Source organism: Oncorhynchus masou, chromosome 11, assembly GCF_036934945.1.
Source record: "Oncorhynchus masou masou isolate Uvic2021 chromosome 11, UVic_Omas_1.1, whole genome shotgun sequence".
NCBI classification, from domain to species: domain Eukaryota; kingdom Metazoa; phylum Chordata; class Actinopteri; order Salmoniformes; family Salmonidae; genus Oncorhynchus; species Oncorhynchus masou.
The window spans coordinates 37,832,662-37,853,977 of NC_088222.1; the positions used below are offsets into that span (position 1 = coordinate 37,832,662).

The 21,316-nt window shown below is 42.6% G+C and overlaps 1 protein-coding gene across 1 annotated transcript in view; it reads left to right on the plus strand.

Moving 5' to 3' along the window:
• The first annotated feature begins 3,502 nt into the window (after positions 1 to 3,502).
• Positions 3,503 to 21,316, plus strand: part of LOC135548635 (G protein-coupled receptor kinase 6-like) — a 58,070-nt gene continuing 40,256 nt past the window's right edge. The window contains exons 1-2 of the mRNA XM_064978438.1: positions 3,503 to 3,712; positions 8,002 to 8,097. Coding sequence (XP_064834510.1) covers positions 3,661 to 3,712; positions 8,002 to 8,097 — 148 coding nt within the window. The 5' untranslated portion in view covers positions 3,503 to 3,660. The remainder of the gene's footprint in view (positions 3,713 to 8,001; positions 8,098 to 21,316) is intronic.

Below are 21,316 nucleotides of genomic sequence, written 5' to 3' on the forward strand. Positions count from 1 at the left end.
CATTGATTCGTCCTTGTTCCTTCATATGTTCTCACCGCCTCCAGATAGGCGACACGTTGGACACTCCTTATCGTTGCAGGGAACTCCAAGAATTCAGGCGCATGTTCACCTCCACAGTTGCAGCATCTCCCTTCATCTGGCATAACAATATTCGTCACTTCTGCACACACTTAACACATGACCAAATGTGTTACATTTATAACACTGAAGGGGCTTGTGCACAAAAGCTTGTACAACGTATCTCATGAATCCTAACTTTATATGAGAAGGGAGAGACTTCATCAAAGAACAGTAGCATGAATGAAGTGAACTTCTTTTCTCCGTCCACCGTACAGGCCTATAGATGTGCACCAACCACTCCACTGAGGTCTTCAGTTACATCTTCTGCCTTTATATCTCGCGCCATCCCAGACATAACACCGTTGATATGCTCCCTGCTACGAAAATCCATGCAGGAAACATTCCACTCGGATATTATTTTGTGTCTTAAAACACGTTTCTTCTGCTCCGCAGACACAAACATCAAGATACGACTACTTCTTGTGACTCTCACCGACTCCACACTTTTTTACAATTACATTCGGGCTCCTGAGTGGCGCAGCTGTTTCAGGCACTGCATCCCAGTGCTTGAGGCATCACTACAGACACTCCAGTTCGATTCCAGGCTGTATCACAACTGACCGTGATTGGGAGTCCCATAGGGCGGCGCACAATTGGCCCATCGTCGTCCGGGTTTGGCCGGTGTATTGACAATGACAAACATGGCAATGACTTTTAGCAACGATTGAGTTGAAATTGGTTGTCTTTCTTATTTTCAGAATATATTTCTTAACAAATTAGAAAGGATGTACACAAGCATTGGAGAAAGAGAGAGAGGAAGAGGAGAAAGAGAGAGAGGAAGAGGAAGAGGAGAGAGAGAGTTTGCCACCTCTGTGCTAAATCTATTCCAGATGACAATAGCCTCAAAGATATGAACATCCAAGAGGATTTCTACATCTCATTCTGAGGACAAAAATAAAATGAGGCTTGTAGTGGTATCATTATTTTTTATTCCTTGTCTTCTGGGGACCATGGTAACTAGGCTGCCAGCATCAAACCTCATTCAGTGGTGTAAGGGCACACATATTTTACTGAGAAGGAGAGATCTCACTTTTTTGAACCATTGGATTAGTGTTCTCAGGAGCTTTGATTCGATTTCATACTCTCCAAATGGACTTTGGTATATGACTGTTTCCATTTCCTTCATCTTAATGGAGGATTCTGCTACTCTCAGAGGAGATCTCATGTCCATCATAACAACCCACACTCACTGAGACTGTAACAACTAGGTTACCAAAAGAGAGCTTTTCTTTGGACGTGAAAGAACATTTCTTTCAATTCCTTTTTTCTTTCTATCCATTCACACTTTTTTTCAGCATAGACTACGATATCTAGTTTTTTAAAGCACATCAACCCGAGAGCCAATATGAGAAACAAGACCCAATGCTATTACACATCTATACATAATTTATGCTATTACATTATCTATAAATGTGTTAGTTTAAAAAAAATGTTGGTAACCATTTTTTAATCTCAGAGAGACAAATAGTCTCTCTCTCCAGACTCCGTGCATGACAAAAAAAAGAGACACGCAATGGTCAAGGGGGTGTTAAGCGGCGCAGCACAGGGGAACCCAAGAGCAGACGCAGACCAGGAAACAGGGATGAATGAACCAAGATATTTATTGTAACACATGGAGAACTGAAGTACAGCTCCAGGGAGGCTTGGATGAGCTGTAGCAAACCAGATGTGGAGGCTGAGGTTGGAGTGAGCTGGGTTGGGACAGGGTAAATAGGTCTGGAGGGGAATCTAAGGGAGTGGTGGTGTGGTGAGTCCAGAACAGGAGACAGGAACAAGAGTGGCAAAACAGCAGCGAGAGGAGAAACAGTGTCACGCAAGGAAATAAGCACAGCAGGATATTAAATAACAACAAATTTCTAGACGCATGACTGACTGAACGGCGATTACGATCTAGCAGAGTGGAAGTGGCAGGACTGAGTATTTATAGAGGTCTTGATTATGGAACGGGTTGCAGCTGGTGGGGAACTGCTTTAACTCCAGCACACCTGTCTCCAACCACACAATCGCACACAGAGAGAGAGAAAAAGAGGGAGAGAACTGGGGGAATGGCTGCAGGTCAATGAGACTCCGGATGTCCACAAGGGGGTGTAGCAGGAGCAGATGGGACAGGGGGATTCTTGTTAATGCAATGCCATGCCTCTAGATGTCCCTGTAACCAAGCAAAATATCAGTTTACTGTAGAATCCATTCTTCATGCTCATTTTCTTTATTCAGACATTGCATTCAACTGAATGGTCATCAGGTAAAAAGTGTTATATTGCCTCAGCCAAAAATGTGATTGGCAACATTTTGTTACTAGTTGGGACTATGCTGCATTCATAACCAAGTGGGAAGTGGTAATTACCAGTTGTGAAGTCGTAAATACCAATTGGATGCATTCCAGTGATTTGAACTCGAAACGCTGACTGGCCAACAAGCTGCATCAACCCTAAACTAAAAGTACAGTTATCATGCTTTTAAACAGATTATATTGTAAAAAATGTTATGTGCCTCCCAAGTGGTGCAGCGGTCTAAGGCACTGCATCGGCAGTGCTAGAGGCATTACTACAGACCTGGGTCACAGCCGGCCGTGACGGGAGACCCATGAAGCGGCGCACAATTGACCCAGCATTGTCCGGGTTAGAGGAGGGTTTGGCCGGCTGACTGTCTTTGTCCCTTCGCGCTCTAGAGACTTCTTGTGGCAGGCCGGGCACATGCACGCGGACACGGTCACCAGTGTTTCCTCCGACACATTGGTGCGTGTGGCTTCTGGGTCAAGCGAGCAGTGTGTCAAGAAGCAGTGCGGGTGGTGGGGTCGTGTTTCGGAGGACGCATGGCTCTCGACCTTCACCTCTACCGAGTCAGTATGGGAGTTGCAGCAATGGGACAAGACTGTAACTACCAATTGGATATCACGAAATTAGGGAAAAAGTACACACAATTTTTTTTAATAAAAAAATAACTTATTAGATTGCTTTTCATAAATAATGTTTTGTGTTACATTTAACTGCTGACAAGTGTGTAATCTAGGTCATTTCCTTAGTAGGTGACGTCAGAGGTCAAGATGTGGGAGAAGTCGAAGCTCAGGAATGATTGTGGAGTTTCCCACTTGTATTTACGATTTGGAGGGGCGTTCATGTGTATGGTCCCATTCATATGTGGTAAATACCACCGTCCACTTGGTTATGAATGCAGCATTGGTTTGCGCTTCTTACGTCATGCGTTGAATAACTGAATATGAATATGAAGATTTTATCCAAGTTTGGTATTAAATGGGCGTGGTTATGTCACTAGAGTCCAATGAAAAAAACACAACTATTTACACTGTCAGAATACACCAATAGTTCACGTGTGGGCGGGGTCCAGTGGTAAACACAAAATAGTCCCAGTTGGAATCGACGCAGTTTGACGCTTCGGGGTTGGCGGTAATACCGGGAGAGAACGACGGAGCGGAGAGTCATTCAGGGTTAAAATATTCCGCCTTGGGGGGTGGGGGAGGACATACTTCACTGCCAACCCAGTGACAAGGTTGGGTCTGCGGTGCCTGCAACCCAGGAAAACATGGAGCTCGAGAATATCGTGGCCAACACAGTCCTGTTGAAAGCAAGAGAAGGTAAGAGACGTCGAAGGGCAGGGACGGGTGACAAGCTTGACAGCTCCTCTCTCTGCACCGCCAGAACCAACTCTGAGTCCGGGGATTCCCCCAGGAAGTACAGGCCATAGAGATAGGCGAATCATCTGAAGCGTTAAGATAAATATTAACATCCCATATGCTCGCTGTGGCCTTCGTCACACAATATTTATCCGAGTTTAACCTTGGACAGTGGTAGGCTACAGAAAAGATGCGAGTGTCAATCTGACTGCGCGAGACGTTTGATTCCCCTTATTCCTCTTTGTACACTCCAGCGTCCTTCGGTATTTTTTTTAATACAGGATGTTGAACAGAATACCATATTCAATGAGAATAAAAAGAGCAACACTCATCACTCATGCCAGTACACATGCATAGGTGGACCTCTCTTTGGCATTGACAGCGTATGTCAGTGTGCTCCATGGTTGCAAGAATATTGTAGTGGTGTTGACAAGGGTGTCAACATTGTCAATTTGTGAACCGACAACAAAGATTATGACTGAATAAACAGCACCATAGGCTCTAGCGTACTATTTAACTGTAACAGGCAGGATGCACATTTCAAATAACTGTATAATGTGTCCATCTGAAACACAAATTGCAACAATGTATATCAATTTACCACCCAATCACAGATTATCTGCAAAAGTAAGACATTGATGTATCTGTTGTAACTCTTTCCTATTAAATCAATTAGTGCAAACACAATAAACAAATATCTTGTTTTAGAACTAAGGAATGTTTTACCGTCAAACTATTTACAGAATCATTCGGTTCACAGGGTGGTAGACCCCAATCTCATGAACCTCACTCTGGCTGTATCAGTCTCATGGCGTGCACAGCTTTCTAGCAGATCTGACAGTAGTGGATATATAAAGTAATATAATGACTTTTATTTTCCCCAGATAGAACATCAGCATCATCATTGAATAACATCATACTGATCTGTAAATGTGTTTATTTCCAATCAATCAATCAATAAATCAATCAGTTTTTGATTAGTTAAATGTTTTATAATGGCAAACAAAAAAACACAATTGTACTGTGGTAGTCTATAGCAAAACACAGGGTTCAAAATGTTATTGTCCTGTGGTAAATCAGGAATGAACCACTGTTGGCTCTGTCTACTGTGCTGGCTCTGTTTGATAGAGGAGAAGTATTGAATCAGCCATAGACATTACAGACTTCTGTTGTCATGTCGCCTCTCTCTGGTCAGGTTGTATGCAATTGAAATCTACATTCAATGCCACTGTGGAATGTTATTATAGTTCGGTATAGTACACCTCAACACTAAGTTCTCCTTAAAATCTCTTAAGATTGCAAGTCTTATTTCAGCCATCAGGGACTAAAGGGGGTGTGTTTTGCAGCAGAATGTAAAAAGATGAATCAATTAATTCTAAATGATAAAAGTAGTTATCTGAGAGACCGAGCCCTACTCGGTAGCCAAGTGAAGTGGTATGATCAACTCCACAAGGAGAATAACACTAGTTATTACTGCAAACCAGCCATGTTGTATCTGCTACACCCCAATATGGTGTTCTAATAGAAGCACCTCTACTTTATTTCCACTCTTGTTGTTTATGGTGGTGGTAATAACACTGCAAGTATCTTATTATCAAATAGTGATAGCTTTATACTTTCGGTCACAAACAACAGGGCGGTTGAGTGAAAGAATAAGAGTCTTTGATTTGCAATATTATTTCCATACTGTTTGTCTGTCTTTGCATTTGCACTAATGCAGGATGTATGTGGACACCTGCATGTCGAACATCTCATTCCAAAATCATGGGCATTAATATGGAGTTGGTCCCCCTTTGCTTCTGTAATAACCTCCACTCTTCTGGGAAGGCTTTCCACTAGATGTTGGAACATTGCTGCGAGGACTTGCTTTCGTTCAGCCGCAAGAGCATTCCGAAGCTGGAAGCACAGAATGGTCTAGAATGTCAGTGTAGGCTGTAGCGTTAACATTTCCCTTCACTTGCGCTAAAGGGCCTAGCCCGAACCATGAATAACTTCCCCAGACCATTATTTCTCATCCACCGAACTTTACAGTTGGCACTAAACATTGGGCAGGTAGCGTTCTCCTGGCATCCGCCAAACCCACATTAGACCGTCAGACTGCCAGATGGTGAAGAGTGATTCATCACTCCAGAGAACGTATTTCCACTGCTGCAGGGTCCAATGGCGGCAAGCTTTACACCACTTTACACCAAACCCATTCCATGAAGCTCCCGACAAACAGTTCCTGTGCTGACATTGCTTTCAGAGGCATTTTGGAACCTGGTATTGAGTGTTGGGACTGAGGAGAAATTATTTTTTACACACTACGTGCTTCAGTACTCGGCAGTCACATTCTGTGAGCTTGTGTGGCCTACCACTTTGTGGATGAGCTGTTGTTGCTCCTAGATGTTTCCACCTCACAATAACAGCATTTACAGTTGACCAGGGTAGAAATTTGACTGACTTGTTGGAAAGGTTGCAGACTGACAGTACCACGTTGAATGTCACTGAGCTCTTCAGTAAGGCCATTCTACTGCCAATGTTTGACAATGGAGATTGCATGGCTGTGTGTTCCATTTTCCATTTTGTCTTTGCATTTGCACTAATGCAGGATGTGAATAGGTCTGATCTCATTCTTTCAACACCAGTGAGTATATCTCCATCAAACAATACTGGGTTAGTGATAATATACTGTACACTGTCATTTGCCATTCTTGTACATCTATTTGCCAGGCATAAACAATGTACTCAGCATGTTATTTGCATCCTGTCCACTTCCCATTGTGATAAAACATTGTTAGCCACACATAGTGTCAATATGTTCTCTGCCAACTACTATTTGAATAGCAAACTTTGCATGGCATTCAGTTCCTCCTCGTGCCCCTTATAGAGTTGGTTTCCCCATCCAACCAAGATGGGGAAACTTTACATCATAGGCAGCAGGCATATTCTGCATGTCAGTTTGTTTGTTGTCATACTGTAGCTACCCTTGACCAATGTCAGATTGGGTGAGGATGTTTGGATAGTTGGTGTCCTTTATTTGCACTGGTGAAAGTTAAAGCAGGATAATGGTCAGCTGTGCAAAGCCTTGTTTTGAATCTGGGTTCTGTTGAGTTTTTTTTGAAGGTGCACACCATTACCATAGGGCAACAAGTTAACCCCTAGCTTTTTAACTGGCACTTAGTTGAAACGAAGATGAGGAACTGACTTAATGTTCTCTCCTTATGTTCTTTGTCTGCGGGACAGACGTTAACAAGTTCCTCATTGCTGCCCCGAGTCCATGTATGCTAGCTAAGCTATATATCACTACACTAAAACCCTCCCTCCCCATTCCCTTCCTCTGCCTTCCTCTACCACTAAAGACAAAGGGCCTCAACCCTCCTGCCTCAGTGTGTACCGTAGGCTCCAGTTTACACACACGCAGTCAGCCCTGTGACCTTTCCCTGGACGGCATGTTGACAAGCCAGCTTTTCTAATAAGGAGGGAGCAGCAGGGCCTCCCACCTGGACCAGCCATTCTGCCTGCTCGCTGTGTGTGAATGCTGCAGCGTGTGACGTGGGTCTCACAGACGTTAGGACAGCGGGGCATTCTCATGGCATTGACATGATTCTTTTCCTGAAGCCACTTCAGGACGCCTGCAGTCCATAGGCCTGTGGGAGGGAAGGTGGTGGGAGGGAAGGGAATAGTGGAGCCTTAGGCTGGGCAGTCTCCCTTGAGGAAAACAGAAACCGTTCACTCTCTCTCCAGTAACCTTTGTGGAGTTGAGCAAAGTTGTACTTTTATGTCGTACTGTTTTCTATCATCTATTGGAAGATTGGCATCTGGATTTTGTCGTCCCCCTGGCTCTTTCAGACCCCATGACCTTGGTGTTGGTCAGGGTCTCACCAGGTCACCATTCAAGGTCAATGTTTGTGTCAAGACCTTAAAGAAATTCAAAAGCTGTAGGCTATTTGTTAGCCTTGTGGTTTGGTATTACTAACCCTATCTCTTAGACAGTAATAAAGTAAGTATGCTTTTTCTATGTCAACAATGGAGCACTGTCTTCTTGAAACACACTCCAGGACATCCATTATTTTAATCACCCTGACCCTCATCTTTATCTTGGCCAATGTACAACAGCACTTTTGTTCTGAGTGTTTTTAGGAGAGCTGTATGTATTTTATGGATCGCTCAAGTCTGTCTACTTACTGTATGTGTCAGGTATTATTTAGTGTTTCCCCATGAGTTAAATGTTCCCTTTAGTTGATTAATCAACCACTGTTCTTTTGCAGGAGGTGGTGGAAACAGAAAAGGAAAGAGCAAGAAATGGAAACAGATGCTTCAGTTCCCCCACATCAGCCTGTGTGAGGAGCTCCGGCAAACTACAGGTACGCTACCTCTCCTCTGCCCGCTAGCTCACCGCTCGCTCATGACTAGATATACTATATGTCCAAAAGTATGTGGACACTTGCTTGTCGAACATCTCATTCCAAAATCACAGGCATTATTATGGAGTTGGTCCCCCTTTGCTTCCATAACAACCTCCACTCTTCTGGGAAGGCTTTCCACTAGATGTTGGAACATTGCTGCGGGGACTTGCTTTCGTTCAGCCGCAAGATCATTCCGAAGTTGGAAGCACAGAATGGTCTAGAATGTCATTGTAGGCTGTAGCGTTAACATTTCCCTTCACTTGCGCTAAAGGGCCTAGCCCGAACCATGAATAACTTCCCCAGACCATTATTTCTCATCCACCGAACTTTACAGTTGGCACTAAACATTGGGCAGGTAGCGTTCTCCTGGCATCCGCCAAACCCACATTAGTCTGTCAGACTGCCAGATGGTGAAGCGTGATTCATCACTCCAGAGAACATATTTCCACTGCTGCAGAGTCCAATGGCAGGGAGCTTTACACCACTCCAGCCGACGCTTGGCATTGCGCATGGTGATCTTAGGTTTGTGTGCGGCTGCTCGGCCATGGAAACCCATTTCATGAAGCTCCCGACGAACAGGTCTTGTGCTGACATTGCTTCCAGAGGCATTTTGGAAAGGTTGCAGCCTATGACAGTGCCACGTTGAACGTCACTGAGCTCTTCAGTAAGGCCGTTCTACTGCCAATGTTTGACAATGGAGATTGCATGGCTGTGTGTTCCATTTTTTTTTACACCGGTCATCAACGGGTGTGGCTGAAATAGCCAAATCCACTATTTGAAGGGGTGTCCACATACCTTTGTATATATAGTGTACCATGGTACTAAATGTCTGAACAACAACACAAGATGGGAGAACCTGCAATCCACACTCGAGGTGAAACAATAAACAATAACTAAGCACTGAGATTCTTTATAAAATGCAATTCAATGTGATGTTCACTGTGGTGTGGTCTGACAGAAGTCAAGTTGGGGTTGGTGGTGACAGACTGTGTTATGAAGTAGTCTGATGGCAGTTGACCATACTGTCCTTTCAAGGGTGGAGCAAATCCCCACCCCATCCTCTCAAGACAAGAAGCATATATCATTTAGTACAGTTGGAATGCAGGTCTGTATAATATGCATCAGTTTTCTTATTGTTTAATCAGGAGTCATTATTCTATCATCCCATTATTTCCTTAGGAAGTACATTAGTTATTGTCAATTTTGTGCACAAAGCAACATGTATTGGCTTTCTGTGTTTTGGCAGTTGTGGCTGGTGCTGCTGGTGGTAGTCAGGAGTTGTTGAACATGGAGTCACACCAATGCAGATCAGCTCACTGCATGGTCTTTTGTAATCATGGGGCTTGCATTGCATCCTGTGGAACACGTGAATGATGAAGATAGGCTGCTGTGGTAACTTCTGTTTTTCTCAACCTTTCCCGATGATTTAGAGGCATTGTCGGCTGTTCCTCTACAGCTGCACAGAGAGGGTTTATAAATCCCTCTCATCCATCACTCTCTCAGATGGATGAGTTTGGGATTAGGGCTGTGATGGTCATGGAATTTTGGATGATGGTTATTGGCCAGCCAAATGACCGCAGTCACCATAATTTAAGACGCACATTTTGTCCTCTCCTCCTGACTTCATGTGCTGCCATAGAAATAGAATGAATAGAACGGGCGTCCCCGTTCAAGTCAATGAGGGCATAATGGGTGGACTGTACCCATTGGAGCAAAGCAGGAAGTAAAAGCAGGAAATGTACCCATCAATATGTGCTGTAATTTGTTGATTCGACTCAACTGACATCACAAAAATATATTCCATTGCATGAGCCACATCAGTTAAAGCTTTTGCTTTTGGTTTTGTACAAAGCTTCAAACAGCTGAAAATACTATATTTTTGGTTATGGAAAAGGTATTTCACAGCGGTTTAGATGGTACAATGATTCTCTTCACTATACTTGCTTGTTTTGTCACATAAACTAAAATTAAGCGAACTATTAGAATTTTAGCAACCAGGAAATAGTTCATCTTTAAAATAATTTGAATGAACATTCTATATTACCATGAAAATGATTGCGTCACAATACCAGTAAGTCATTGCGACGGTACCCATGAGTATACCAGTCAAATTGTCTGGGTTAGAGGTCCGTTCTATTCATTCTGTGACTCAACCACATGAATGCCCTGCCATCCTGTCTTCAGTCAGCTGTTCGTGACAGTTATTTTATTTTCATGACCGTCATCATCCATAACCAACTGTTACATGGTAACTGTACCAGCCCTATTTGGGATGTTTATGAAATGAATCCTGTTTACGCTGTCAATGCTGAGTGCATTTTATCATTGACTTCAGCCATGAAGCAGAGGCAGACATACTGTATTCGCGCTTCAATTGTACCACAGAGGAAACTGCGGCCTGGGCAGAAAGAGGATGTTGACTTGCATGTAGACTTGAATTCACTCTGCCGTTTTAAAAAGAAAATGGTGGCACAAATGTTTATAGATCACTGGTTGGGAACACAAAGTAGGCACAGAACACACACACACACACACACACACACACACACAGTTTTACTGTGAGATTTCACTCATGATTATTGAAGTTTCGTACAATAAGTAGACGTTAGAACGGTCAAAATAGGTTTGTTGCATATTTGAGTGTATGTTCTGCAGCAGTTTGAAGAGATTGCATTAGTTTAATACAAAACACAATCTAAACTAAGGAAACAAAGGTGGGTTGTTCCTCTAAAATGAGTGCCTCAATTAGAAGTTGTGCACCAATATTGAATTTTAAAAGCCAGTTATATTCAATGAAGTTCCCTTTATTATAAACCACATAAATGCAGCCCAATTCTGATCTTTTTCTTTTTTTTTCTGATCTTTTAGTGGCAAAACATCTGATCTGATTGGCAAAATACCAATTAGAGACAAAATATCAGAATTGGGTTGCCTGTAGAGGTGTGAACATTTACATGTTAAAATATTTAAACGAAATTGGGATCCTGAAAGCTGCAAAATGGAACTTTTTGGATGACCCAACCAAATGATCATAGAAATGTAAGTTCTATATCTATCCTTCTAATTGAAAACAAGTCTAAGAAACGGTAGATCTGTTCTATGTGCGCTATTTATATGCTTCAAACAGCTGAAAATACAATACTTTTGGTTATGGAAAATATATATCACAGCGGTTTAGATGGTACAATGATTTTCTACACTATACCTGCTTGTTTTGTCACAAACTGGCGAACGAGTGGTTTTTAGACTGTTATTCATCTTATTGCTTGCTAGCTACTGTGACAAGAACATGTGGTTGGTAGCTAACTAGCTTGTTGTTAATGGTTTACAAACCAATTAGTGAATGTGTTAGAAAGCTAAACAGCTACCTAGCTAGACAGGTGACTGCTGTGCCTAGCCAAAAAGGACTCGCTTCGAAAGTTGGATCATGTTATCCTTTGAGGGATTTTAAGAGTTCTTACCCTATGATTTTGAACATTCAAAGCAACTGGGAATAGTCCATGGCAGGCATTGTCACCATAGCTTGCTAAATAACTTCTGAGTGATAGAAAACACAAGCGCCACCACCAATCATCCTGCACCAGGGTTCCCCAAGTTCCTCTCTGTCCAGTGTCTGTTCTTTTGCCCATCTTAATCTTTTCTTTTTATTGGCCAGTCTGAGATATGACTTTTTCTTTGCAACTCTGCCAAGAAGGCCAGCATCCCAGAGTCGCCTCTTCACTGTTGATGTTGAGACTGGTGTTTTGCGGATACTATTCAATGAAGCTGCCAGTTGAGGACTTGTAAGGTGTTTACCAACGTAAGAAATACTGTACTTTATTAATGTTACAATGGAACCAACCAAAATCATGCAAATATTTAATACAAAATACATTACACCAAAATCAAGGTTTCATAATTATTGGCACTCCTCATTTAGTACTTTGTGCAAACACCTCTGGCAATGATATCAGCATGGAGGCTTTTCCTGTAATGTTTGACAAGTTTAAGGAACACATTTGGAGGGATTTTGGACCATTCCTCTATGCAGATCCTTTCAAGATCCTTCACATTCTTGGGTTTGCTTATCAACTGCCCTCTTCAACTTGGGCCACAGGTTTTTGATTGGATTGAGGTCCGGCTACTGAGATGGCCATGGCAGAACATTGATTTTGTTGTCACAGAACCATTTCTGTGTGGATCTTGAGGTATGTTTCGGGTCATTGTCTTGTTGGAAAGTCCACCTACGGCCAGGTCCCAGCCTTCTGGTGGAGGCAACCAGATTATCAGCCAAAATTGCTTGATACTTGGTGGAATTCACTATGTCATCAATCTTAACTAGTGCCCCTGGACCTCTGGAATTAAAACAGCCCCAAAACATCACTGAACCACCACCATATTTAACAGTGGGTATGAGGTGCCTCTCCTTGTATGCATCTCTGTTTTGACGCCAAACATGCCGATGCTGTATCTAACCAAAATGTTGGTCTCATCTGACCAGAGCACCTTCTCTCACCATCCTCCTCCCTATCCTGGAGGACAAAATGCATTTGCGTCCTCTACCCATGAGGATTTCAACTGTTCCATATCTTTAGAATATTTTAATAATTGCCCTGACAGTGCTCAGTGGTATATTCAATCATTTGTGGATGTTCTTGTCGTCATTACCAGATTTATGAAGGTCTACGACCATCTGTCTCTTTTGAACTGCCAGTTCTTTAGTTTTCTTCATGGTGTTGGATGACAAAGGGATACTGCATGCGTGTTGCCGCATGTTTTTACCCTATTGAAACATGAAGTGATATAATGGCTCAATATAGTTCCTTAAGACTTAGATAAACTTAAATAAGGGGAATTTAATTCCTTGTTTATAATCGTTTAGGGTGCCATTCATTGTGAAACCTTGATTTGGAGGACATTGATTTTTAATTAAATCAATAAATGATTTTGGTGGGTTCCATTGAAACATTAATAAAGTACAGTATTTCTCACATGTTGGTGTTTTGAGTTTCTCTTTAATAATATTGTTTATTTTTGTATGTATTGTTTTATTGTGCGTAGCCAGTCAGTGGTGCCAGTAATTTTGAAACCCACTGTGTGTATAACACATGGACTCATGTCATAACCAAAAAAGTGTTAAACAAATCAAAATAGATTTGATATTTTATATTCTTCAAAGTAGCAACCCTTTGCCTTGATGATAGCTTTGCACAATTTTGGCATTCTCTCAACCAGCTTCACCTGGAATGATTTTCCAACAGTCTTGAAGGAGTTCCCACATCTGCTGAGCACTTGTTGGCTGCTTTTCCTTCACTCTGCAGTCCAACTCGTCCCAAAACATCTCAATTGGGTTGAGGTTGTGTGATTATGGAGGCCATGTAATCTGATGCAGCACTCCGTTACGCTCTTTCTTGGTCTAATAGCACTTACACAGCATGGAGGTGTGTTGGGTCATTGTCCTGTTGAAAAACAAATTATACTAAGCGCAAACCAGATGGGATGGCATGCTGGTTAAGTGTGCCTTGAATTCTAAATAAATCAGTGTCACCAGCAAAGCAACTCCACATCATCACACCTCCTGCATGCTTCATGGTGGGAACCACACATGCAGAGATCATCTGTTCACCTACTCTGCATCTCACAAAGACACAGCGGTTGGAACCAAAAATTTGGGCTCATCAGACCAAAAGACAGATTTCCACCGGTCTAATATCCATTGCGTGTTGTTTCTTGGCCCAAGCAAGTCTCTTCTTATTGGTGTCCTTTAGTAGTGGTTTCTTTGCAGCAATTCAACCATGAAGGCCTGATTCACGCAGTCTCCTCTGAAAGTTGATGTTCCAGGTGTGTCTGTTACTTGAGCTCTGTGAAGCCTTTATTTGGGCAGCAATTTCTGAGGCTGGTAACTCTCTAATGAACTTATCCTCTGCAGCAGAGGTAACTCTGGGTCTTCCTTTCCTGTGGTGGTCCTCATAACAGCCAGGTTCAACATAGTGCTTGATGGGTTTTGCGACTTCACATGAACAAACTTTCGAAGTTCTTTAAATGTACCATATTGACTGACCATTATGTCTTAAAGTAATGATGGACTGTTTCTCTTTGCTTGTTTGAGCTGTTCTTGCCATAATATGGACTTAGCCCTATTTGGTAAAATACCATCTTCTGTGTACCACTGCTCCCTTGTCAGTCAAAACACAACTGATTGTCTCAAATACATTAAGGGAATACATTTCACAAATTAACTTTTAACAAGGCACACCTGTTAATTGAAATGCATTCCAGGTGACTACCTCATGAAGCTGGTTGAGAGAATTCCAAGTGTGTGCAAAGCTGTCATCAAGACAAAGGGTGGCTACTTTGAAGTATCTCAAATATAAAATAGATTTTTATTTGTTTAACACGGTTTTGGTTACTACATGATTCCATATGTTTTTTTCCATAGTTTTGATGTTTTTACTATTATTCTACAATGTAGAAAAACCCCTGAATGAGTAGGTGTGTCCACATTTTTAACTGGTACTCCCTTTTTCCTCCAAACATAATGGTCATTATGGCCAAACAGTTCTATTTTTGTTTCATCAGACCAGAGGACATTTCTCCAAAAAGTATGATCTTTGTCCCCATGTGCAGTTGCAAACCATAGTCTGGCTTTTTTATGGCGGTTTAGGAGCAGTGGCTTCTTCCTTGCTGAGCGGCCTTTCAGGTTATGGACTCGTAGGACTCGTTTTACTGTGGATATGGATACTTTTGTACCGGTTTCCTCCAGTATCTTCATAAGGTCCTTTGCTGTTGTTCTGGGATTTATTTGCACTAAAGTACATTAATCTCTATGAGACGACACGCGTCTCCTTCCTGAGCGGTATGGTGGCTACGTGGTCCCATGGTGTTTATACTTACGTACTATTGTTTGTACAGATGAACATGGTACCTTCAGGCATTTGGAAATTTCTTCCAAGGATGAACCAGACTTGTGGAGGTCTACAATTTTCTTTCTGAGGTCTTGGCTGATTTCTTTTGATTTTCAACATGATGTCAAGCAGAGAGGCACTGAGTTTGAAGATAGACCTTGAAATACATTCACAGGTACACCTCCAATTGACTCAAATTGTGTCAATTAGCCTATCAGAAGCTTCTCAAGCCATGACATTATTTTCTGGAATTTTCCAAGCTGTTTAAAGGCACAGTCAACTTAGTGTATATACACTTCTGACCCACTGGAATTGTGATGGAGTGAGTAATAAGTGAAATAATCTGTCTGTAAACAATTGTTGGAAAAATGATGTGTCATGCACAAAGTAGATGTCCTAACCGACTTGCCAAAACTATAGTTTGTTAACAAGAAATTTGTTGAGTGGTTGAAAAATGAGTTTGAATGACTCCAACCTAAGTGTATGTGAACTTCCGACTTCAACTGTATGTGTATGTGTATATATGTTGGGCTTTCATCTTCCACTGTGTGTGTGTGTGTGTGTGTGTGTGTGTATATATGTATGTGTGTGTATATATATATATATATATAATATGTGTGTGTATATGTATGTGTTTGATACACTGCCTATTTAGCAGGTTTTCCTACTTACAAAGCATGTAGAGGTCTGTAATTTTATCATAGGTACACTTCAACTGTGAGAGACAGAATCTAAAACAAAAATCCAGAAAATCACATTATATGATTTTTAAGTAATTAATTTGCATTTTATTGCATGACATAAGTATTTGATCACCTACCAACCAGTAAGAATTCCGGCTCTCACAGACCTGTTATTTTTTCTTTTAAGAAGCCCTCCTGTTCTCCACTCATTACCTGTATTAACTGCACCTGTTTGAACTCGTTACCTGTATAAAAGACACCTGTCCACACACTCAATCAAACAGACTCCAACCTCTCCACAATGGCCAAGACAAGACAGCTGTGTAAGGACATCAGGGATAGAATTGTAGACTTGCACAAGGCTGGGATGGGCTACAGGACAATAGGCAAGCAGCTTGGTGAGAAGGAAACAACTGTTGGCGCAATTATTAGAAAATGGAAGAAGTTCAAGATGACGGTCAATCACCCTCAGTCTGGGGCTCCATACAAGATCTCACCTTGTGGGGCATCAATGATCATGAGGAAGGTGAGGGATCAGCCCAGCACTACACGGCAGGACCTGGTCAATGACCTGAAGAGAGCTGGGACCACAGTCTCAAAGAAAACCATTAGTAACACTCTACGCCGTCATGGATTAAAATCCTGCAGCGCACGCAAGGTCCCCCTGCTCAAGCCAGCGCATGTCCAGGCCCGTCTGAAGTTTGCCAATGACCATCTGGATGATCCAGAGGAGGAATGAGAGAAGGTCATGTGGTCTGATGAGACAAAATAGAGCTTTTTGGTCTAAACTCCACTCGCCATGTTTGGAGGAAGAAGGATGAGTGCAACCCCAAGCACACCGTCCCAACCGTGAAGCATGGAGATGGAAACATCATTCTTTGGGGATGCTTTTCTGCATAGGGGACAGGACGACTGCACCGTATTGAGGGGAGGATGGGTGGGGCCATGTATCGTGAGATCTTAGCCCACAACCTCCCCTCAGCAAGAGCATTGAAGATGGGTCGTGGCTGGGTCTTCCAGCATGACAACGACCCTAAACACACAGCCAGGGCAGCTAAGGAGTGGCTCCATAAGAAGCATCTCAAGGTCCTGGAGTGGCCTAGCCAGACCTGAACCCAATAGAACATCTTTGGAGGGAGCTGAAAGTCCGTATTGCCCAGTGACAGCCCCAAAACCTGAAGGATCTGGAGAAGGTCTGTATGGAGGAGTGGGCCAAAATCCCTGCTGCAGTGTGTGCAAACCTGGTCAAGAACTACAGGAAACGTATGATCTCTGTAATTGCAAACAAAGGTTTCTGTACCAAATATTAAGTTCTGCTTTTCTGATGTGTCAAATACTTATGTCATGCAATAAAATGCAAATTAATTACTTAAAAATCATACAATGTGATTTTCTGGATTTTTGTTTTAGATTCCGTCTCACAGTTGAAGTGTACCTATGATAAAAATTACATAACTCTACATGCTTTGTAAGTAGGACAACCTGCAACATCGGCAGTGTATCAAATACTTTTTCTCCCCACTGTATATAGTGGAAGATCAAAGCCCAACTTTTAGGATGAGATGGCTGTTTTCAAGGGTGTCAGTAGAGTCTATGGCCTACACCCAGTTTGGAGCAGTTTGTTACAACACCACGTTGACACCATTTACTCATTGCAAAATCTCACTACGCTTCCTGTCCATCAGTGTCATGAAACTAGGGGCAAACAATTGTATTGTGGTTCCTGTTCCTAGTTCTTACCCATCTTGTCTGTAAAGGCAGCACAATTTTATGGATTTGAGTCAGGTTTCATTCAGTAGGTTGTTGTGGGTGGTGGACAAAGAAAGAAACAGTCCCTTATTAAGGTTAAATGGAATCATGATTGCCTAATTGTCATGATTTATCTCCATAATACATTATGTTGAGATGCATCCACTGGGCTGAGGCTCCATCTGGCCAAGGGCCTTCTGGGTTATGACTCCAGCTCCTGTGGTGGCCTTCCATACATACAATAGACACATTGATTGTTCCCTGGTCATTCAAATGTTTTATTTTCCCCTGAGGTTATGAACAAATGTATTCTGTATTTTTCTTTACTGTGCTTTCTGAATGAAGCTACAACAGCTAGCTCTATAGACTAGGCTGCTTGGCCTACATCTCAGCATTCTCAGACAGTGTTGCCATGCTGAAACGTGGGAATGGTGGTGGTAGAAATATGCGGGTGAAGTAGTCTTGAGTCTAGTGGTGCATTGTTCACTTAGGCTCTTGGTGCTCCACTGGAGTCTAACGGTACAGTGCTTTCCACTTCAGCTGAGGCTCAACTTGCTTCAATCAGGAAGTGAAAACAGCACTTTGTGCAAGTGGTGCATTTAGGGGCGGGGGAAACGAGGACAGGCTTAAACGGTTCTAAATTGTTGGTTTGTTCATTCACTTAATGTCGATCATAGTCATGGGTCCTCAGACAGTCAAAATGGCATTCTGTACGCTCTCACAATTCTTGAAAATGTCCCTTTATGAAGTTATGAACGATAATGGTTGTCAAGAGCCAAACAATGTAAACATTGTGAGCAGGAATAAGCTGTTAAGATGAGCTTAGAAGATAACAGGACTGCCCTAAGGTCTTTAGTTTATTTAAAAACTCACCCCAATGGCTAGGCCTATTCCTAGATGTTATTTTCCTTCTAATACGCACATATACATACATACATACATACATACATACATACATACATACACACACACACACACACACACACGCGCTCAGTAAAGTCTTCTTAATCATCGTGTTTAGATTTTTCTTTTCAAAGGACATCGTCACAGTGTTATGACCTGGTGAATTGCAAATATAAAATTGACTAGCTTTTCATCAACACTGAAACCGACTCCTAAGGCTTCAGAACATTCCTTTAAGTGTTATTTTCTAAAGCTCCGTTTGAGATCCACTTTGTCGTATTCATGTTGCCCCAAACTAAAACGACCCATGTAGTGGGAGGTCAATGCAAGGCATGGCACAACACAAAGCTTGACAGTGTTGCGAAGAGGTCTTGTTTGTGTCATATTCTCACCATAATGTTCATGCTTTAAGCTACAAACTCAGACCAGGCTGTCACAGAGAGGCTGTTGTTGGAAAGACATCCGGAAGTTAAACGATTAACTGATTATGACCCGGGAGCCAGTGCTATATGCTCCCTCAGGGAGGTGACCAAGAACCCGATGGTCACTATGACCGAGCTCTAGAGTTCCTCTGTGGAGATGTGAGAACCTTCCAGAAGGAAAACCATCTCCACCAATCAGGCCTTGATGGTAGGGTGGCCAGATGGAAGACCCACCTTTGTAAAAGGCACATGACAGCCCACAGATTCTCTGGTCTGATGAAACCAAGATGTAACTATTTGGTTTAAATGCCAAGTGTCACATCTGGAGGAAACGTAGCACCATCCCTACGGTGAAGCATGGTGGTGGCAGCATCATGCTGTGGGGATGTTTTTCAGTTGCAGGGACTGGGAGACTAGTCAGGATCGAGGCAAAGATGAACAGTCTGTAAGGGCAGTACAGAGTTCCTTGATGAAATGTCCTTGAGTGGCCAGACAGAACCCAGACTTGAACCCGATCGAACATCTCTGGAGATACCTGAAAATATCTGTGCAGCAACACTCCCCATCCAACCTGACAGAGCTTGAGAGGTTCTGCAGAGATGAATGGGAGAAACTCCTCAAATACAGGTGTGCCAAGCTTGTGGCGTCATACCCAAGAAGACTCAATGCTGCAATCACTGCCAAAGGTGTCTGAATACATTTGTAAATGTAAATTTAAAATAATTTGCAAAAATGTCCAAAAACTATTTTTTGCTTTGTAATTATGGTGTTTTGTGCTTAGATTTATGAGGGAAAAATTATTGAATCAATTTTAGAGTAAGGCTGTAATGTAACAAAATGTGGAAAAAGTCAAGGGGTCTGAATACTTTCAGAAGGCACATTACAACAGGGGGCATCATTACAGGCCCGAGCGGCTGACATTTGGATATTTCTCATTGTTCACTGCTTGTTACCTTCACCAGATGCTGTCTGATACACAGCGACAGAGAAAGACAACCTCCAACTGAGATTGTGCAAGATAAAAACAGACCGTTGTCTGAGCACCAACTCAAAGCTTTTCTTCTGCCTGCAGTTTGCAAAGAGAGTCTAGAGAGAGGGAGAGTGCGTGGGGTTCAGGAAACCCTCAACTTCCGTGTTTACCGCTGAGGCCTGACAGAGAAATTGTCTGCTACCCTCTGTTAAAGTGGGGCAGGAGAACCTATGTACACCCCCAGTTTCCTTCCAGTCTCCCAGGGAGCTAACGCCACTGTGCCACCCAACGGAGCAGAGAATGACTGGACTGTCACTGACTGAATGACTTTTCTCATCTTCTGAATGACCTGGTTATTTAGAAAGGTCCAGGCCGCCCCTCTTCCTCTCCCCCACTGCCCTCCTCCTCCCAGGCTTCAGCCCTAATGAGGGACCCTCTGGTCTCCATGCTCGGCCTGGAGTGGCTGTCCAATCGTCCGGTGGTCAATAAAGCTTTGTGCACTCTCTGTGTTAGCTAATATAGCGCCTGTGCTCGCTGCCTCCCTCCTCTCTCCATACATTTTGTTACTGTTATCTGAGAATTGCCCCCATTCACAGTCAGAGCAGCGATGAGAGAGAGGAGATTGAACAGGGCAGGGTGCAGTATCAGGCTATCAGCCCCAATGCAATATGGCACAGATTCACTGAATGCAAATAGCTTACCGTTTTCCTCGTTTTAATGCCTGTGATCTTGTGGGATTAATCTCATAATTGGAACATCACTACACATTTTTTTAAGAGCCTATGGAATCAAGTGTATATGTTTATGTATTCAAATACAGTGATACACTTTTTTTTTTGGCTGACTTAAATTCACCTCTCGATCTTCTGACTCACATTTTGGTTGAGTCAGGTGCTCTTGTCGCGGGGCCAAAACAATCCATCCATTGGATGCAACAATAGATGTGAAAAGGCCAGGGCTCAAAGGGGGGGAGCTGCATGATCTCTTCCGACTGTCTTCCTGTCAATAGAGCCTCTGTCAGGGACTAAATGAAATTGCATTGTAACTAATGTGATTATCTCCATGAAACGGCCATTAGTGGGTCAAATCTTGTTTGTCCTCCTCATCGTTTCATTGTACAACCCAATCAGAGACCACCTAGCATAGGCCACTGGCAGAGCACATAGGGCCCTATAGATACACAACAACCGACAGCTCATGAAAATCTATCAAAATGATTTATTGGAAAGAAATGGGTAGTACTACTGTTTTTAGTGTCATTAAAGGGCAAATCTGCAATTTTATTATAGACAAATAAGACATACACATAAGACAAGCATGTTGCTAAATTAGGCAACAACCTGTAACTGGAAATCTCTACACTATTATCGCATAACATGCGCATAACACTTCTAGCAACTAATTTAGTTAAGGCCAGTGGTGATTTTAGCAGTATCTTGGTGGGGCAAACCCCCAAACATGTTTTAGATGCATGCCACAAAGCCACTACACAACACTAAACAATGCATTAATTGCGCTATAATGGTGACAAACGGTGCCCACAAACTGTTAGGGCCTACAGAGCTT